Here is a 20,819-nt window from a genome sequence, read left to right as displayed (position 1 = left end):
ACGTTATATAATTAGATAATCCCCATCAAACACTGCTATTGTTTTTTTTTGCAGAAAATGGGCCTTATTCTACTTAGACTAAGTACATTTTCACCCCAGATTTCCACACTCCGCCTTATTCACTGAGGTGGACTTTGTGTTTAAAAATAAACAGAGTTCACACGTTCAACTAATCCCACTGCCAGAAGAGGATTTGCGGTAAGGCTTGCAGGTTTTACCCCAAAAAGGCGACCAATTAGAAATCAATGTTTTGGCCTATTTATCTGGAGCACTGTACCTGCTAAGCAGGTTGCGTAATCATCAATTAGGAGAGGTGAAATAGTTTCTTAAAACTTTGGATTAGCCATGCAAAAAAAAAAAAAAGAAAAGAAAATCACGTCCATCCCTCTTCTCCCAGTCGAGATTGAACACGCCACCGAGTGGACGCTTTCTCCTCTCTCACGTTCTTTATGGTTGTGACTTTAGGGGAAGAGGACAAACCTGCGCAAGCTCGGCTCGGAACGAATCAGCCACAGCATGAGAGTCAAGTTCAATCCGCTCGCTCTGCTGCTGGACTCCTCCCTGGAGGGAGAGTTTGACCTGGTCCAGAGAATCATCTACGAGGTGAATATTTCTCCACAATTTTTTTCTTCTGGGACACAATGTTTGGATTCACTTGTTGATCACATTTTTATTTCTAAAATAGACAAATATCACAATCTAATTGAATGTTCATATTTATATTGAGGATCTTTTCAGAGTTTATAAAGGGCTGTAGAAAGCAATATTATTGTGACTTTATTTTTTAAATTGTATTTATTTATTTACTTATTTTACTTATTAAACACACTTCATGTATTGCATTCACACAGGTTAATTTTTAGCAGCTTAACAGTTTTATTTATGATTTAAATAAATATTATTACTATATAATTTTTTTATGTAATTATTTTTTGTTCCTATTTATAGTGAGCATCTTGTGAGAGTCGGTAAAATGGCTGTACAATGCAATTTTATTTTATTTTATTCATTGTATTTATTTAGTTATTTTACTTACTAAACACACTTCATTAATTGGATTCACACAGGATCATTTTGACCAGCATAAAATTTTTATTTATGAAGTAATTATTATTATAAATTTGGAACTTCTGATTTAAACAAAAAAAAAAAAACTGAAATAGGTTGTTTATCACCTGATCAAAAGTTTAAGACCAGAGGCTATAAAAGCCTAAATCTGCTCAAAATGTTCATTTTCTGTCAGGGATTCACACTGTCATGCCCTCCTGATGGCTAAAGCTAAGAAGCTTTCTCTTTTTGAACGTGGTCGGATTGTGGAGCTGCATAAGCAAGGCCTCTCGCAGCGTGCCATTGCTGCTGAGGTTGGGTGCAGTAAATCAGTCATTCTACATTTTTTTAAAGATCCTGAGCATTATGGAACACAAAAATCAAGTGGTAGACCCAAAAAAATCACACCTGCGCTGAGCCGGAGGATCTAATTAGCTGTCCATCAAGACACAGGGCGGTCTTCCACCCACATTAAGGCCCTTACTGGTGCCGACTGCAGCGCAATAACCATCAGACGGCATCTGCAGGAAAAGGATTTAAAAAACAAAAAAGGAAATCAAAGACCTCGTCTCCTTCAACGCCACAAAACGCCCTGTTTAGACTTTGCCAGGGAGCATCAAACATTGGACATTGAAAGGTGGAAAAAACGTTTTATTCTCTGATGAGAAAAAATGTAACCTTGACGGTCCAGATGGCTTCCAACGTTACTGGCATGACAAGGAGATCCCACCTGAGATGTTTTCTACCCGGCACAGAGGAGGGGAGTCCATCATGATCTGGGGTGCTTTTTCATTCAGTGGAACACTGGAGCTTCAGGTGGTGCGGGGTCGTCAAACGGATGCAGATGTTGCAGCGGGCATCCCTCATGACTGAGGGCCCTCGTCTGTGTGGTAACAGCTGGGTTTTTCAACAGGACAACGCTGCAATTCACAATGCTCGCTTGACCAAAGACTTCTTCAGGGAGAATAACTTCATTCTTTTGGACCATCCTGCATGTTCCCCTCATTTAAATCCCATAGAGAACATTTGGGGATGGATGGCAAGGGACGTTTATAAAAATGGCCATCAGTTCCAGACAGTTGATGCCCTTGTTGAAGCCATCTTCACCACTTGGAGCAATGTTCCCACTAGCCTCCTGGAAACACTCGCATCAAGCATGCCCAAAGCAATTTTTGAAGTGATTAGCAAGAACGGTGGAACTACTCATTCCTGAGTCCTACTGAGAACATTTGTTGTTCTGGTTTGGAGAGTTTTTTGTTATTTTTTAAGCGATGGTCTTAAACTGTTGATCAGCTGATAAACAACCTATTTCAGTTTAATTGTTTTCAATAAATGACTTTTTCAAAATGCTTTTTGTTTCACTCCCCCTTCTTGCTTTTGCATATTGTAGCTCTACTTGAAACCTCATTAGCATCCACATGTGCAAAATACAAATTCTAGCAATGTTTCAACTGGTGTTATTAATGTAATTATTTTGTGTTCCTATTTATATTGAGCATCTTTTGAGAGTCAGTAAAAGGGCTGTTTAATAATGTATTATTACTTTAATGTAATTAATTGTATTTATGTATTTACTCATTATACTTACCAAACACACTTCATTAATTGGAGTCACACAGGATAATTTTGACCAGCATAACATTTTTATTTATGAAGTAAATAAATATGACTTATTTTTTAATGTAATTATTTGTAGTTCCTATTTATATTGTGCATCTTTTGAGAGTCAGCAAAAGGCTGTACAATATTATGTATTATATTAATTTAATGAATTGTATTTATTTATTTTACTTACGAAACACACTTCATTAATTGGATTCACACAAGATTATTTTGACCAGCATAACATTTTTATTTATAAAATAAACTTTTAAACTTTTTTTTTTTTGCATCCTTGTGTGTCTGTGTGTAAAATGAATATAATTTTCTTTTAATTAATTTTATTGATGTATTTGACTTTTAAACACATTTCATTTATTGATTGTTACCAGTAGGTTATTGCTCAGAAATTAGGTATTGCGTTTAGGTTTTTACTCCAGTGTGTATATATTTGTAGTCATGTTTTGGATTTACTTGTCTTATTTCCACTTATTCTTTTATATTTCTTAAGAATTTATTCCTATTTTCTTATTTTTGTTTCTTTTTAATCTTATTTTAACATCACATTGTTTTTTATTCTTTATTTTTTCCTAATTTTTCCATTTTTATTTCTTCCTTTTCCGTAGCACTGCTCAAGGTTTATAGCGTCCTCTGTGCACTTTTCACACAGGAAGTAAACAAAATGTCAATGACAAAATGTAAGCAAAGTTATGATGAATGAATGAATTATCAGTAATAGACATGGAGACGGGCTAGGATCTGTTAAATAAGCTCTGCTTCTTCCTACTCCTTTTCAGACTTTGGAATTGTGCAAATGTAACCACGTGATGTTCCGTCATGTCACGTGTTCTGCGTGTCTGAGACAAGTCAACTATTGATATGTACTTGTTTGATTCCCCGCCCCAGGTGGAGGACCCCAGCCAGCCGAACGACGAAGGCATCACTGCGCTACACAACGCCGTCTGCGCTGGACACACAGAGATTGTCAAGTTTCTCGTTCAGTTCGGCGTCAACGTCAACGCCGCCGACAGCGACGGCTGGTGAGTTGAGGTTTCTTGTGATCCGGCAACTGATGGCGATAGGTTCAAGCTTTTTACCGTTGGCAGCTGTTGCCACAACCATATTGTACTGAGCAGCCACGACAGGGAGGAGTGTACTGCTTTCTTTTGTTTTTCAAACTTTATTCTAGGGTTTTTTTTTTTGTAAATTACTTTTTTTGTAATTTTATGCATTATTCTTGGAGTATTGCAACATTATTCTCAACTTGTTTTCTTAAAAAAAAAGATCTTTTTTTTAAAATTTAGATTCGAATCTCTTGTACTTCCTGTTCTATGGTTATCATCACACACATCCTCTCGTGGTTGCGTTACAAAGAAAACACAAATGCATTTACCCTCCCAAGTTTCAGTGCATTGTTGGAGGCACTTGTTTTATTTAAAAAGTTCTCATGGTTTTTTTTTTTGTCTTTTTATCCCGGTAAGGACGCCTCTTCACTGCGCCGCGTCCTGCAACAACGTGCAAGTATGCAAGTTCTTGGTGGAATCTGCCGCCGCCGTCTTCAACACGACATACAGCGACATGCAGACGGCGGCCGACAAATGCGAGGAGATGGAGGAAGGCTACACCCAGTGCTCCCAGTTCCTCTACGGTCAGTTGGACATCTTCATTTTTTTTTTTTTGAAAAGCATGTCAGCTTGAAAGGGTTTTTGTGCGTGTGCAGGTGTTCAGGAGAAGATGGGCATCATGAACAGGGGCGTGGTCTACGCCCTGTGGGACTTCACGGGTGAAAACCCCGACGAGCTGTCCTTCCGCGAGGGCGACTGTATGACCGTCATCCGCAGAGAGGACGAGGATGAGATCGAGTGGTGGTGGGCACGCCTGGGCGACGAGGAGGGCTACATTCCACGCAACCTCCTTGGGGTGAGCCATGCATCAAAAACAGCACCAGCTCACATTTTAGTATCTAAAGATGACACAAGGATATACTTCAGAGTAGTCCGTGTACAGCTTCAAAAGCGGCGATATTATTGATCGATATTGGCATAAAAATCAATATGAGTATTGGTTTTTTTCTGATATTGTTATCAGTGCGTGCGTGAGACCTCATCAAACCATGCACCGTGCACCACGGAGCAACACCTCAGTGTGTCTGCAGTGTGGAATTATTCTCAGGGCATTCACAAATACAGTATACTGTATGTTTCTCCACCATTTTTATTTATTTGTTATTTATTTATTTTTTTTTTGTCCGCTAACTCTTCCTTCATTTTTCAACCGATTCATCGCCGATCCATTCAAGCATCAAATTGTTCAGCTCGTTCAGGAATGGTGTGCGACCATTTCAGCTTTTTCAAAAAATGCCGAGATTTTCCAAAAATCCAAAACTTCCACAGAATTGTTCCGTCGAAAATGAATGGGCCGTTTTTCAAACTTCCACCATTGGCACATTTCTCAACCGATTCCAAGCATTCCATCATGAAAACATTCCACACATCCAGGGCTTCAAGCTAACATTCCAAAAAAATTCCAACTTTTCCCGACATTCCCACTTTTCCTTTGATCTTAATTACTCTAATTTTGTTTTATCTTAATTACTCAACTACTTCAGCATTTTTCAACCAATTCTAACAATTCCAACATCAAATCGTTCAGCACAATCCAGACGTTAAGGCTACACATAAAGAAAAATCACATTTTCCCCCTAATTGTCATTTTTCTAGAAAACGAATTAAGTCTAAGGAAGTTCCTTTTGATCTTAATTACTGTAAGTTCCTTTGGTCTTAATTTTCAGTAATAACTATAAAAGCAATCTTCATTCGCTAAATGTACTGCAAAAAACATCAGTGAGGATAATCCAAATGCCACGTATGGAGAACATACAAATCCTTTATTTCTAAAATCACAAATATTCAAATTTTCTGATTTAGTACGTTTTTAAACAGCTCCAATTATGCATAAAGCAAACTAAACTTAAAACGCTTTAGTACGCGAGACCAACGCTAAAACCCCACAGCATTTCAGTACATCATTTTATACATCGCATTTCATTTGGATTCCTTTTATTCCTTTTTTCCCTTTTTTTCGCACTGCTGCCATTATCAGTATTATTGATATCGTTATCGGTAATGAAGTGCTGAACAACATTAGATATCAGTAAGAAAGCCAGTATCGAGCATTTCTCACCACATTAGTTTAAGAGAAGAGCTGCTGCTGATATTAGTAGCGGATGGCATCAATATTGGCAATGAAGTGTTGGACAATATCGGATATCGGTAAGAAAGCCGGTATCGAGCATCTCACACAACATAAGTTTGAGAGAAGCGATGTTGCCGATATCGCTATCAGTAATGAAGTGCTGAACGATATCGGTAAAAGCCAATGTTGAGCATCTTTCGCAAAATTAGTTTGAGGGACGCTGCTGCCAATATCGGTATCGGCCATGAAGTGCTGGACAATATCAGATATTGGTAAGAAGGGCAGTATCGAGCATCTCTCATGACATTAGTTTGAGAGAAGTGCTGCTGTCAATATCAGCATGTTGATATTGTTATCGATAATGAAGTGCTGAACAATATCCAATATCAGTAAGAAAGCCAATATCAAGCATCTCTCATGACTTTACTTTGAGAGAAGAGCTGCTACCAATATCAGTAGCGGTTGGTATCGGTATTGGTAATGTAGTGTCTGACAATATTGGATATCGAGCATCTCTCACGACATTAGACATTGAGAGAAGCGCTGCTGCCGATACCCACTTAAAAATCGTTGTAAGGGGAGTACATCTATACTGCCGTACAGGCTGGACACTGACTACTCTGAAGCACATTGAGGAGATAAAGTGTGATTAAAAACGCTTGCAAGATGCTGTAACTTGGGACTTTAAGGCCTGCTTGACGAGCGGTGCTCTTGTCTCTTCCAGCTTTACCCCAGGATAAAGCAGAGACAGAGAAGCCTCGCTTAAAAGATTCCTGCACATTTCAACACACATGCACATATATAATACACACACACACACACACACACACACACAGGCTTTAACAATCCGGAAAGAGAAGGAAACTGCTGCAATAAAGAAACACTATGAAGGATCAACTATGAAGTCTTTGTGGCCCAACTGGCACTTTTCTCTCATCACTGGTGGCATTTGTCCTCATTCTACTGCTCTTTTTTCTGTCTTATCGTCTGAATTGTTTCCTAAAGTGACCGAGACTGTGGATATAAACGGAACAAGCAGTATTGGAATCGGAACAAGTAGTTTTTTTTTTTTTTTGTATGTTAATGGCTGAGGCAATTAGTAAACAATGCTTTGTCACGGTGACAATCTCTATGGGGGGGCTTGTTGCAAGTTTATGAAGACTTGGGGGTGTAGTGATGCCTCCTAGCTTAGCAAGTCATGATTAGCGCATAAATGACGTTCATTGTTGTTGTCGGTCTGTGGCCCATGACACCCAAGGTAAGCGCTGGGCTGAGACGCCACAGATTGTTTATGAATTCAAATGGTTGTGGAGCAGATGCAGTCACCACTAATACACTCAAGCTGACCACCGTAAGAGATGTCTCACTCTCTCCTGAATTCAGTGACTGTTACTCAGTCATGTGTGTGACATTGTTTTCCTTTGGAGTCCCCCAAAAACATATCTCAGTGCAGATATATTTATTTTTGTTACCATTGTTTTGCCCTTATGCTGTCTGTACGAACTATAACCTCAAATGTACCGTAGTATTTTAAACATTTATAATAAAAAAGACTTTGTACCAAGCGCTTTACTGCCGTAAAGTGTCCTCATTTGTGGCGCCCCCTGTGGGTCGTGGTCATAATGCATTGTAGTGCCGCCTTTGCTCCTGGATGGCGGCCATGTTTGTCAACCAATCTTTTTATTTTTTTTGTGCAGCACATTCAGCTGTGGAAGCTAACAAGCTAAATAATGGACAAGAGTTGCTCCGGGAGTTGACGTCACGTCACACACTCAACCCTGACAAAGAGCTATAAAAGCTACCTACAGCAAAAGGCTCAATGTAAAGAGAAAATATAATATGAAAATATAAAATATATATAATTTTAAAAGTGTATATGTCTATTTTAAGCTTTTTACCAAAAATATATATACTGCATATGAAGTATCAAAGTGGCCCCAGTACTCCTAAAATGCCTTCAAAGTTGGCAGGTCAGTTATTGTTATTATGCTTGAATAGTGCTGGTGCCAGCAACTCATACAGTGATGTGTACAGATAAATATCAGTATTGCCATTCAGGCGAGGCGTGAAAACATTTGTTCCCTAGTGCAGGGTTGTTCAAGGTGTGGCCTGGGGGCCATTTGTGGCCAACAGCTGTTTTTTTTTTTTAAATTGGCCCGCAGCACATTCTAAAAATATGATTTAACAAGAAAAGTCAACATTTTAATTTTAAAAAAGTATTCTAACAAGAAAAAAAGTCGCAATTTTAAATAAACTTGTAGTATTATGAATGAAAAATGACGGGATTTTAGTAGCATAGAATATAATAAGAGAAACAAAGCAAAATAAAGTTGTAATTTTGGGAAATTTGAGGTTGGGGAAAAAAGTTATATTATGCAAAAATGACAAGAAAGCTGAAACATTTGGAAAATTTAAAATAACTAGCCAAAATGGAATAAAACAGCTGTAAGTTTTAAGAGCATAAAGTCACAATTTTGAGAGAAAAAGTTGTATTCTTAAAAGAAAAACCTCAATTTTATGAGAATAAACTTGAAAGAAAGAAAAATAATGTAGTTTTAGTAGCATAGAGTTAAAATATTAAAGACGATGTTTTTTTTAAACGGACATAATACTAAGAAAAACAAAATAAAATAAAGTTGTAATTTTTAGAAAATTGGGTTGAGGATAAAGTTATATTATTATAGGATAATAAAGTCATAACATTACGAGGAAAAAGTTAAGTCTCTGTCACACCTTGACGATTTAGCCAGCGCATGCCCGACGTGATCATTTTGATGGCACACGTTGAACTGTGGACATTTTTTTCAATTTTGGGCGTATACATAGCGTATTCATAACGAGTTCTACGTATACATGACATATTAGTACCTTATAGAGAACGTTTCTATAACTTATAGACAACTTATACCAACGAATGCGTAGCGTGTTGCCGGCGTTCACAACTTATGCCCAACACCAGTCTAACTTATGCAAACCGCACGGCAGCGTATGGCCGACGATCACGTGCCGTAGCCTATAAAAAGGATGGCACTTGATGACTCACCTCACTAGACATCACAGTGTCAACATCACCATCATGCCGAAGACAATTTCCAAGACCGCTGCCAAGACGTATGAGAGCAGTGACGGAGGGATCCATCACCACCCACAGCCTCCCCCTCCCACTCTCACTCTGACGGAGATGACGCAGGTTCTAACGCCTCTTCCCCTCCTGTTAGTTCCATTCCCCAAAGTTGTTTGAGTATTATTAAAGTGTTGCGCTGTGCAATAACACTTGAAGGAATGCGTTTATTATCGTTCATTGCTGGGGTTGTGGTGTCATCATGACTGATTATGACTGCGTACTGTCGCCTTTCCATTCGTGTGTATGTGATGAAGACGCTCATGTATTCTTCCGCTGTGGAACACACGTAAACAAGGTGGCCGCCGCACTCCGTCGCCAAAGTTGATGCGAGCGTTTTCGTCACATACGTTAGAATGGAGAGGCGACAGTGCGCAGGGATTCGGCGGGTTTTGTGATGCAAATGTTTTATTCTTTTGAACACATTACTTGTGTAACCCCACCGACTACCTGGAATTATGTTTTTCATCGCCGAAATCTGACCAGAACTGAATTTAGGAGACCAAGTGCGGGGTGAGTCGCTGTTGGTGTAGTCCACTGCTGATGGGGATGTCAAACAACTTCATGTGAAAAAATCCCAACTATCCCTTTGAAGGACAACTGCACTTTTTCTTGGAATTTTGCCCATCATCCACAATCTTTACATGAGACATGAACACACGTTTTTCCCTTTTCTCTGTGTTCTAAAGAGAGAAAAACAGCTAGCACGAGGGAACTAACAATGCACATGACGGGACACTCTATTCCGCCTAGAAAGTCCGCTATTAAAAAACGTCCAAAAACTTGCAAAAAGGTTTTATGGTTTTCTATCCATGCTGTGAGCATGTAGCAACAGGCACATTCACGATAACATGTCATACTTACAGTATTTTGCCAAATATTACCAAACTTCTTTCCTGGGCGTATTGACTTCACAGAGCCCATAGCAACTAACGCTACTTCCGTCAACAGCAGCAGCATAGAAAGCACGTGCCTGTTTGGTCCTACTAAACATGGCAGACTTTGTGAGCGCCACCGCTGTCGACTATAATACATCACGTAGAAAATGTACATTTTGGGGATTTCAAACCTCTAAAGCAGGGGTTCTCAAATGACCTGGGAGCCATTTTTTCCAATGGTCATTAAGTCACAATCCACTTTTATTTCAGTCATTTTATTTATTTTTACATCTCTTTTACACTTGGAAATAATTTTGTTATTTTTATTTTTTTGACACTTTTTGTTGTCATTTATTTATTTATTTTCATTATTTTTCATTTTAATTTATTTGTATTATTTTTTACACTTTTATTTAAGTCATTTTTTTTTACATGTTTGTTATTTTTATTTTAATGTATTTTTTACACTGTTATTTTAGTCATTTTTATTTTGTATTAAAAAAAATATTTTTACACTTTTATTTAAGTCATTTTTATTTTTATATTTATTTATTTTACAACTGTACTCCTTGTTGAAAGTTGAGTTCAGTTCCAGGAGGAAGCCCACTTGCTTTGATTTAACCTTTGTGCAATGCTACTTTCAGCAACAGACATGACAATTCTCAAAAAACGGAATATCCCCACATCCAAAATGCATTTAATTGTAAATGACAAAACGTAGGCCCAGGAAAACACAAAAACAAACAAAAACTATAATGCAGGTAATAGCATGGCCAGCAGATGACACTGTTGCCCCATTTACAGTGTTGTTATTCCACATAAAGCTTTTCAGCACATTTTACGACTATGAATAAACAATAAAACGTCATGAATAATTTAAACAGTACTATCGCCAGCATATACAGTAGAGTACTGTGTAGCTGCACATATAGCGCTGCAGTTCCCGTTGTGTCCTACAGGTGTCATTGTTGCGCCGCCCATTATCTTTAAATAAGGCACCTTTCTCCACTTTCCACTTAGCTAGCCAGCACACTCTTCTGGCAACCACTCACCCGCCAACCGCACCTTTCCCTCGGATAAAAAGGCAGCTTTTATCGGCCTGAATAAAGTGAAGAGAAGGGGACAAACGAGGCTGGGAGGTGGAAGTAACCGTCGTGGGAGGGCGGTGGAGAGTGTTCCCGAGTGGGTGTTTGTTCATATATAGTGGCGTGGAGCGGCGACTAAAGTCCACTTGGATTATTCTCTCTGAAAGAAACACACATTTCCTGCTTTTCGACGACTCGGTAAGAGTAAACACGACACCACACGTTTTCATAGCCAGCTGCATTTTAAAAATAACTTGATATAAATGAGTCAAAGTCAGCATTGTGAGATCATAATTCTGTTACATTGTGCTATCACTAAGTCTACAGGTGTGCATTGACCCAATGCTCCGTCATACATTAACCCGTTAAAAACAGCAGAAAGTTTGCCAAAACTGGCACTAAAAAGAGTCCCTATGTTTTAGCAGCCATATAAATTAATGTTTTTAATGTCGGGCAGTCAACCTATACATGTAAAGGGGTTCGTGGTGTCATCAGTTGAAGCCATCTATCCCGTAGACACAAATCTAAGACCATCGTGAATATAAGACGACCCCTCTTTGTCAACACCTGCCCTGTTTCCAATGGCAGTTCAAACAACTTTCGTTAATCCTGTTTCTTCAGGCGCTTGACAGGTGATGACTCTGCGTCATTGATCGCCATTATCTTAAAATTAGCACCATAATCGCCGCTGTTGTTTGCTAATTAAGGGCCCGGACCAGGACCACATGATTGACAAGCTTTCGTGAAAAAACTCAAATATTCCGAAACTTGTCTGCTGGGTTGAACATGTAGGTTATTATGGTATTCAAGCTATTTTAACCAGCTCAGAGTTAACCAAAAGCTTCTGAAATATACTCTGAAAGAGCGCTTTGTAGGGCTACAACTAACAATTCTTTTTAAGTTGATTCGGCTGAAGCTTGTTGTTTGGATTAATGGAGTAATCTTTAGGCCCTAGACAAAGCCAATCAATATGAAGCAAACATGAACAGTTAGTGGTTTGGTCCGCAACATATCAGAAAAGAGGCAAAAATGTCCATGGCTGTTGGCTGTTCAAAGCTGGTGTGTGTGGATATCTTGTTTTGCCTAAAATGCAGAGATAATAGGCCAGCTTTTGTGGACCACTAAGGAAATTACAAAATATTCACATTTGAGAGGCTGAAATCAGAGGTTCTTTACATTTTTAAATAAAAAAACGACTAATTGAACAGCAAATTTTTTTTAATCATCGATTTATTGATTCATTGTTGCAGCTCAAGCGCTTTGGCATGAACACGACACATACCAAAGACACAAACCAGCGTACAATTGATGGCAAAGACAAGGGAAAAATGTTTTACCTGAATTATTTCGGGGCAGTATGGTAACTTCTGGCTTTGTTGTTAGCATTTTGTGTTCACCTTTAGGTTTTTTCGTCCGTTTTATGTATTTTAATGCATATGGAATTGCATTTCCCAAATGTCTGGTCTTTTTTCAGATCTTTTAGTTTTCCTTAAAGCATTAAAACTGTACTATATGCGTACGGTTGGACTATTTGACTCTGTTATGGCCACTTTTGGCCAATTGAAACCCATAAACACTACAAAACTAGCAAAAAACCCGTCTTAAAAAATGAACTTGAAACTATTAGTGGCCATTTTGGCCAAGAAAACACTGAACTGATAGTAAAATTTTACAAAGCCCGAGAGTTACCCGAGTCGCTGTCATGTGTGCCGAGTGGCAAAAATGCAAGAAATCTTAAATGCTAAAAGTGAAACAATACCTTCCAGTCCACTGGCTGTATCATGAGAACTGTGTACAAATAAAGCTCATTCATTCAGTAACGTGTTAATTATTTGCGTTTGCAGTGGTGCACCGCAGTGCACTGCGAACGTCAAACTGAACTAGTACGAACAATTAATTGAGTAATCAATTATCCAGTTAATTGACAACTATTTTGCTGTTCCATTAATTATTTTTTGAATGTAAAAATGTAAATATCCTCTGATTTCAGCCTCTCAAGTGTGAACAACTTGTCATTTCCTCAGTCATCCATGAAATCAGACCTATTATCTTTCTGTTTTAAGCAAAACAAGATATTCACACAGATATCTTTTCTGGTATGTTGCGGGCCAAACCACTAACTGTGTTTGGTTCAAGTTGATTTGGTCCATCTGTGGCCTGCGGATTACTTTCACGAATCGAAACAACAAGCTTCAGATGAATCGACTGTGAAAGTAATCGTTAGTTGTAGCCCTAAAACAAGCTAACCAATATGATACAATACACTTCTACCCCACTGCAAACTGCCAGCTTTTGATATGTAGATAATGGTGGTTCATTCCCCTTTTGTCAACCACCTTCAACAGTTATTTGTACTATTAGTCAGTAAAGAAATGCATGCAAGTTAAAGAGCTCACTGTTCCAAAGAGTGCAGCTACGATAGAACCAAGACCAACAAAAACAGCAGCAGTTTTGGCTTTTTGTAAAACAAGAAGGCTGATTAAAAGCTCTCTGTGTCGCACTGCTCAATGCCTTGCACTGTCATCTTTTGTACCGTTTGACTCCCACACAATCACAGCATAATGTGACCATCCCTAAAAGCAGAGAGTGCTAAGTTGCTTTGGTACGGCTGTTTTGTGTGTCAACGGCGCTGTCTGGGCTGTCTCTTGTGTTTATTTAGCACCCTTTATTCTGTTTGAATCCAACTCTTCAGTCATTTTCCCTCCTGGGGTCAGGCATGAACACCGTAAGAACAGCTCGAGATCACACCTGTAGTTCATTTCTTTCTGGTAGCAATCAACTGATGCAACTCATGGCTTTTAACTTCCATTTTGGTTTCTTTTCACTTCCAAATTTTAAGTGAACCAAAATTTGTTATCCATATTTTTTGGCATCCGATCTGTTGCCGATCGTTTTTTTTTTTTTTTTTTTTTCAAATAATAAGCTCTTGTTACAAATATGAATTTAATATGGTGATGAAAATGGCTCTTCAAAGCATTAAAAACAGTGCAACCAAAGTTTGCTGAATTAACTTTTTTATTACACAGCATGACCAACGATATTGTGAGTCAGGTCCCTAATCCAATAAAAGATCCAATAAAAGTCCATGGTTATACATCAATTTGTGGTGTGATTTAGAATACATGACATTTGTTTTTAACAAACTGTCTTCATCGCAGTAGCAATTTATTGACAGTCCCCAGTAGAAACAACCAGCGGGTTAGAGCAGCACTTCCCGTGTGAGCGCCCCGCACTATGACACAGCAGCCCGGGCACAGTAAGAGGGAACTACCGCTGTAGCTACGGAGCCGAATATCCAATGTAAAACTAACTTCACCACGGTACACTGCGGACATGTCTGCTTGGTGGTGGTGGTGTGTTTTCTTCTTCTTGCGGGTGGCGGGAGTCGAGTAGCAACCAGCTTTGAGGCACATTACCGCACCTAGCATGTTGGAGTGTGGCCCAGAGTTACGCCTGGTCTCATGGCGAAAGCTGATATAATCCGATCTTCAAAATACAGCGGATCGGCAGCCGATCCTGATGCTGCAGCTCGGATCGGGATATCCCTTGCGCTAGCGATACCTCAGTTTTTGTTATTAATGCATTCCAAAAGGTCCAAATCTGAAACGTTCAAAAGCCAAAGCAATTTTTCTCATAGGAAATAATGTAAATACAATTCATCAGTTTCAGCCCGCGAAAAATATTAACAAAAAATTTGAGATGCATGATATTTTTATTTTTCAAAGCGATTCCAATAACTTTCTGCTTCTCAACATCGACACTTTTTTTTTTATATCTCCTGTTTTTTTAAATTTTGTTTTAATTGTATTTTGTGCACACCTGCAGGTAAGGATGGGAACAAATTTGTATTTGACCAACTGTACCTGTGCCACTACGGAGCCGGTGTGCCGCTACAGAGGTCAGGAGAACCTGCGTATAGAGCAGGAGGAGCCACCTGGCGTGGCCTAGCAAGGTGCACTGTATTCAGGCACACGCTCCGAGCAGCCGGTGTGACGCCACAGAGGTCTCTGGCAAACATTTTTCACTTTTCAAACACCACGGCGCTGGCGTTTCAGGTGGCTGACAAAGTTTTTTTGTTTGCTTGTGGCACAACATCCTTCCTCTTATAGTGAATGTTTGTTTACAAGTGAGCTCAGAGTACGTCATGGCATGCCGTTAACGTGACAGGCAGGAGAAAAAGGGAGCACTTGATTTGCTAACCCGCACAGTACGGGTAATCTCGCCTCATTGGAGCCTTTTTTTTTAAATTATCGGTCATCTGAGCGACTTTATTTGTTATCCCATTTATTGGTATGACGTCCTAACTCCCTGATATCAGGACAATAATCACCGTGCACCCATAAATCCACTTTTCAGAGACTAGTCATAGTTGTACATGCAGAAAGCAATGCCAAATAATTGAAAATGAGGAGTGAAACATGCACCGTCGCACTTTCGGTATCAACTGGCAGCATCCGCTCCTCGATGTCACTGCTGCGGCTTTCTTTGTCGTGGTGTGAGCCATCTTCTCTTTTGAAAGAGCACATCAGGAGATGTTTGGCAGGCTGACGGACGGACCGACTCAAAGCCTCGTGGCCTTGACGGCCCATTTGGAGTGCACACCAGTCGGGTAAATAGCTCCTAAGGGGCTCCTTGGTGCGCCTCCTACGCAACCTTTATAAAAGAAGCCTCAGAAGCAACTGGCACCTTTTTTATTCCATCTGACAGCTCTGAGGGTGGAGGCCCGTCACAAGAGTGAGTGTACTACTGCAGTAAGGGGTAGTCTGAAAAATATACAGTAAATACAGAACGAGAAAGAAAATAGCAGTTATTGTTGTTGTGTCCATACGTTGAACTGTCAAAAACTCCACTCAATCGGAGAGCAAAAGTTGGAGTAAAAAAAATCAGCAAGAGTCCACATCAACAAAGTTTAGCTAATGCAATTTAAGAATAAAAAAAGTGTGACTTCCGATCCGATTCCGATGTTGCAGCCTTGAACATCAGCCGATATTGATACCGATCCAACAGCCGCACAGATCATACATACTTTTATTACTCGTTTAATAGCGTGGAATGTTAGAAAAGTCTTGATCAAGTGATATTCCTCAAACATAAAATAATAGTCAGCAACAGTAAGTATGAGGGGAAAAACTGACCCATTTACTTCTTGATACACGTGGTGTGTAGTTTTATCCACAAAATGCGTAATGTAGTGAGGCTGCACGTGCTCAATGAAGCGTTTAAACTCGGGCTGTCACACGTCGTTTTCTTTTCTGCCTTGTATTTGAGTTCATTTAGTTGGTTCATTTAGCCTTTTTGTGCTTGATAATGCTTCATTTTGGCCAAGAATACAAGCAATTTGCTTTTATTTAGTAATAATAAGCTGTATTCAACCACTAAACAGCGATCATTTTTTTTTGCTGTTTTTACATTTACTTGGGCATAAACTTACTGGTTTGTCGACTTTTATGGCTCTTGGGGAGGCGGAAGTGTGGTAGTAGTCCAAAATAACACTACAGTAGTCCAAGGTAATAGTGAGCAAAGTATACTTTCAAAACGAGCCATGGTGCTAGCACAGTAGCCACCGTAACTGTCGATTGGTCATGCCTGGAGAGTGAGATGCAAGGGTGCCGTCATGGAACTGTTGTGTAAAAACTACACAGTAGGGTTGTGAACAATAAACCGATGCGACCGGATATCCAGTGTGACAAGCGAGAGATGGGGCTGGATAAGGATGGATAAGAATCAGCCATAAATCCCTACATTAATTGATTGTAAAGACATGCACTGGGTATCGCAAGAGTAGCAACCGGTTGACTGTCCAACTCTTAACCCGAGAGCCTGAGCTGCTGGCGGAATGAGTGTCGCGCATTCTCCGTAGCTGAGCATGGCTGAAGACGAGAATGGATGTAAATAGCATCAGCAGCGCACTAGCTAGTTAACGGGAAAGATTTTCCACACATCAACAGAACATACGTAGATTATAGCAATCTAATTTATCTCATTTGTTATGTAATGTGGAAAACTAAGACGGGAGCAACGTCAAATTAAAAGCACTAAATGAGTACAGAGCCACCATCCACCAGTACGAGCCTGGACTTTGTTTTTTAGAGAGGTTGTGTACCGAACAAACATGCACATTAGCACTCAATAAGGTCATTAAATCTTACCTTTATGCATTCCCACATAATATCAGCATTTGGGAGCAAATATGAGGTGAAAGAATAAGTGGAAAAATACAGTATAGTAGTCTATCTGTGCAGCGTGTGAGAAGGTTCGATGGTGCGTTCAAGTTGTCTGACAAAGTGAGACAGGTCGCCGCTTGCACCAAACAACAGAAACATGCAAAAACTGTTGGATGTCTAACTGTATATTATTTGTTTGAACTAAATAATGGCCCATACTTCCAAAATGTATATCTGTTTAAATAAAAGTTGATGTAGTTATTTACAAATTATTTTACTTTTTTTTAATTTTGTTAATTTGTTTTATTATATTTATTTTTATCATTGCACCTGAAAATGTCACGTGGCCCGGGGACCCCTGCCTTACAGCATGCGTGGGGATATGACGTGCCCTTTTACACATACATGTATCGTATCGAATTATATCCTTCGTGCACATTATGGAATCGTTTTGTTTTTCAAATGTATCATTATTATGTATTATTATTATTATGTATCGTGACCTCTAGATGCATATCGAATTGTCTATCACAAAGAAATTTACATCCATACAAAAGAGTTGAAATTGTGAGTTTTTGTCAGTCGAAGAGTGACTTTAAACGCTTCAAGGAAAACTGCACTTATGTTGGAATTTTGCCCATCGTCCACAATCCTTACGTGAAACATGAACACATATTTCTGTTCCTTTTCTGTGCGTTCTACCGAGAGAAAACATGAGCCAGTTAACAATGCACGTCATGGGAGCTACCTATTTTGACGATTTAAAAAAATAAAAAATAAAAAATCACCAGTGTTCCATTTACATAACTGACCTGAATATTAACCAAGTTACCACGATTCTATTATTGTAGCAGCTAACACGAAGAACTATATTTATCTGGCGGAGTAACACAGCGCCTCGCTCGCCTCAGCATCACTCACAACGCCTCAAGCCACTGCAACGGGACAGACGGAAGAGTGGATACTACTGGCTCTCAATTTCGCTACGAAGACTCAACAAGATGCTCGTTTGCATCAGCATTTTTTACCTGAGGAACGGAGCACAAGTCCTGTGCTGGAAGACAGAGCCATCCCAATGAGAGCCGACATGGTAAGTGTCGTCGCCGTTTCCATGCTGCTGTTGTTGGCGGCAGTCGCGTTGGCTCCCATGGTCGATGTCAAATCAATGCGCCTTGGGAAGAAGTTCCAGTAATGTTTTAAATCATCAAGATACTGTAAGTATAACATGTTATCATCAATGTCGATGCATGATCACAGCATGTATATAAATAAACTGTTTTTTTAGAGGGCTTCATAGTCGAAATAGGTACCTCACATGACGTGCAGTGTTAGCTAGCAAAAAGCTAAAAAAAAGTGCAGTTCTCCTTTTAAACGCCTTTTGTTCGACGTTACTCATGCTGCTCTGTCGATTGTCCATGGCTGTACACACTGTTTGATGTAAATATTTAGATGGGGGCACAGGAAATCATTAAACGGCGCAGTGGGACAGAGGCTTCACCAATGGAAGTTCTGTTTTTTTTTTTGTTGTTTTTGTTTTCCTTTTTTTCTCCACAAAACACAAAAAAGAAAGAGAGAACAACACAGACTTGTCATAAAGCAGGTCTTGCACTGTATTGACATGGTATTTACAGATATATAAGATACCACATGATTTTAGTTGAAAACATACCGTTTGTTGTTGTTGTTTAATGCGAGCAAGTGTTTGAACGCTTATAAAAACACTTTTAATGTCCTCCTTAAAGATTCCGGAGTGTATGACTATGCAAATATTTTACCTTTCGCACCTTAACAGCTGGACACCGGGTATCTTGTCCTCGGTGTTTGTGCACTGGAAGCTACAGGTGTCCAAACCATGCTGTGCATGCATGATGAATACTATCTGACGGAGTTCTGATATGAGAACGTGCACCTGGACTTTCAAAAGAAGCAGCGCGATGACCGCAGTGACATGCATCGTCCGCCACGTTGTTGTCCTGTCCTCACTGACATGTCAAACGAGCACGTTCAATATTTACACACACCGTACTCTGTTGCCATGGCGTGTCCTCATCGTTCCATTCTCCTTTTTGTCCTTTACGTTCCCAGTGTTTTCCAGTCGTTCATTTATTTGTGGCGGCCGGCCATAAATAAATACATACACACCTGGTAGCGCGTTGTAGCACATCTGTTCATCAATATTGATGTATCAGATGTACAACGATGTACATTATCTTTAAAGTTATTGCACACTGAGCCCCGGAAACGCACATGCAAGTAGTGGTTTAAAAGAATAGATTTTACAAAACAATTTTATTTTCCACAATCACTTATTAAACTGTGCAAAAATTGTTGACTCTTATGGTTGCCACGGCTGTCTTGTAGCCACACGCGTGTCTGTTGTGTAGCAATTTGCATTTGTTTTTACCATATCACATACAGTATACAGTAATCCTTCATTTATCGTAGCAAATTTTCCACAAAGTTGGATTCATTATTATAAACGGAATATTTTTGGAGTTAGTGCATAGAAAACGTACAGCTTACGACCTTCTAAATATGTTTTTTAACATGATTAGAGCCCTCTCGACATGAAATAACACCCCTATAGTCACCTTTACACTTGTATTACCCAATATAGTAGACATAATAAGAGCAAATAAGACATAAATAAGACTTGTGTTTGTGTGTGTTGCTGTAAATGTGTTGCGGTGCTAAGGGACTTGAGTGGGGGGACGGACAGGAAGTGACGTTGGGGGTTCAGAGTTGAGTTTTATCTTGGCGTGGCTTACAGCGGAAGCAGTAACCGGTGTTAGGGATTATTATGCCTGTTGTGAGATCATTCAAATCTGCAATAAAAGCCTGTTGTTTTGATGACCAAGTCTGGTGCTTGTGTGTCTCACCCAACATTACAGTCACATAACTGGCACCGAGTGCCCTGTGTGTGAGTACTACATGTCATCACAGTGGCTTTGAATGCATCTTCTGAATGCTTTGTATTTGTATTTTACCAGATTTAGCCATTTTTGTGCTTAAATGCTTCATTTAGGGCGAACAATACATCAAATTTGCGTACATATGCACATTTTTAGACCATTAATGTACATATGCACATTTGTAGACTATTAATAGTATTCAACCACAAAACAGCATCATTTATTGATTCACAGCGCAAAGTGGCAAGGGATTCCAGGATATTCAGGGGCTGTCCACAGAAAGGTTTTCATGTGAAAATGGCAAAGTATTTTATCATGTCATCCTTTCATCCACTTGAAAACTGCGTCTGGGGTGCCCTGAAACGATATTTTTTGAAAGTGGCTTCCAGACTGGGAAAATTGGATAATGCTGACTTGTCGTTTCCGTGTACACGAGCAAAATGCTACTTTCTGAAAACAATGATGTTATTTCTTCTTCTGTAGTTTGATGTGTCACATGCTTCGGTCTCTGTGTCTGTGTACAGTGGCACACGTAGGCCTTGTGTATTACATTGTTTTCACTCGGTGATCAGTTTCCATCTGGATGTGACTAATTACTAATCTGACACAGTGTGGACACAAATGTTTTTCAACCCACCAGGGAAAACTAAAATCCAAAGAGCATTTTCATGTGTACACGCCATCACTGTTGCGTAAGATTAGTAGCTAAACTTTGCCAAATGGTTATTATTATCTGACAAGAACATAACTAATACATGTGTGGGTGACTCAGAGCAGGAAGAGGACGGGAAATAGTGCTCGAAGCGCGTTCGAAAGTT

The 20,819-nt window shown here is 39.4% G+C and overlaps 2 protein-coding genes across 4 annotated transcripts in view; both read left to right on the top strand.

The window, feature by feature from the left end:
* LOC129193687 (apoptosis-stimulating of p53 protein 2-like) overlaps window positions 1-7,425 on the top strand; it is a 57,735-nt gene extending 50,310 nt beyond the window's left edge. For 2 of the 3 annotated variants that reach the window (XM_054798154.1, XM_054798155.1), the window contains exons 16-20: window positions 466-603; window positions 3,553-3,686; window positions 4,128-4,294; window positions 4,367-4,566; window positions 6,566-7,424. In XM_054798154.1, the coding sequence (XP_054654129.1) occupies window positions 466-603; window positions 3,553-3,686; window positions 4,128-4,294; window positions 4,367-4,566; window positions 6,566-6,607 (681 nt within the window). In that variant the 3' untranslated portion in view covers window positions 6,608-7,424. Of the gene's footprint in view, window positions 1-465; window positions 604-3,552; window positions 3,687-4,127; window positions 4,295-4,366; window positions 4,567-6,565 lie in introns of all 3 variants that reach the window. The other variant, XM_054798153.1, reaches the window with a different exon arrangement.
* A 3,447-nt stretch (window positions 7,426-10,872) lies between these two features.
* LOC129193806 (semaphorin-4G-like) overlaps window positions 10,873-20,819 on the top strand; it is a 56,878-nt gene continuing 46,931 nt past the window's right edge. Inside the window, exon 1 of the mRNA XM_054798472.1 lies at window positions 10,873-11,123. The gene's annotated coding sequence lies outside the window, so the exon portion shown is untranslated. The remainder of the gene's footprint in view (window positions 11,124-20,819) is intronic.

This window comes from Dunckerocampus dactyliophorus, chromosome 14 (genome assembly GCF_027744805.1).
Source record: "Dunckerocampus dactyliophorus isolate RoL2022-P2 chromosome 14, RoL_Ddac_1.1, whole genome shotgun sequence".
NCBI lineage: Eukaryota > Metazoa > Chordata > Actinopteri > Syngnathiformes > Syngnathidae > Dunckerocampus > Dunckerocampus dactyliophorus.
This window is presented reverse-complemented; position numbering and strand designations above follow the sequence as displayed.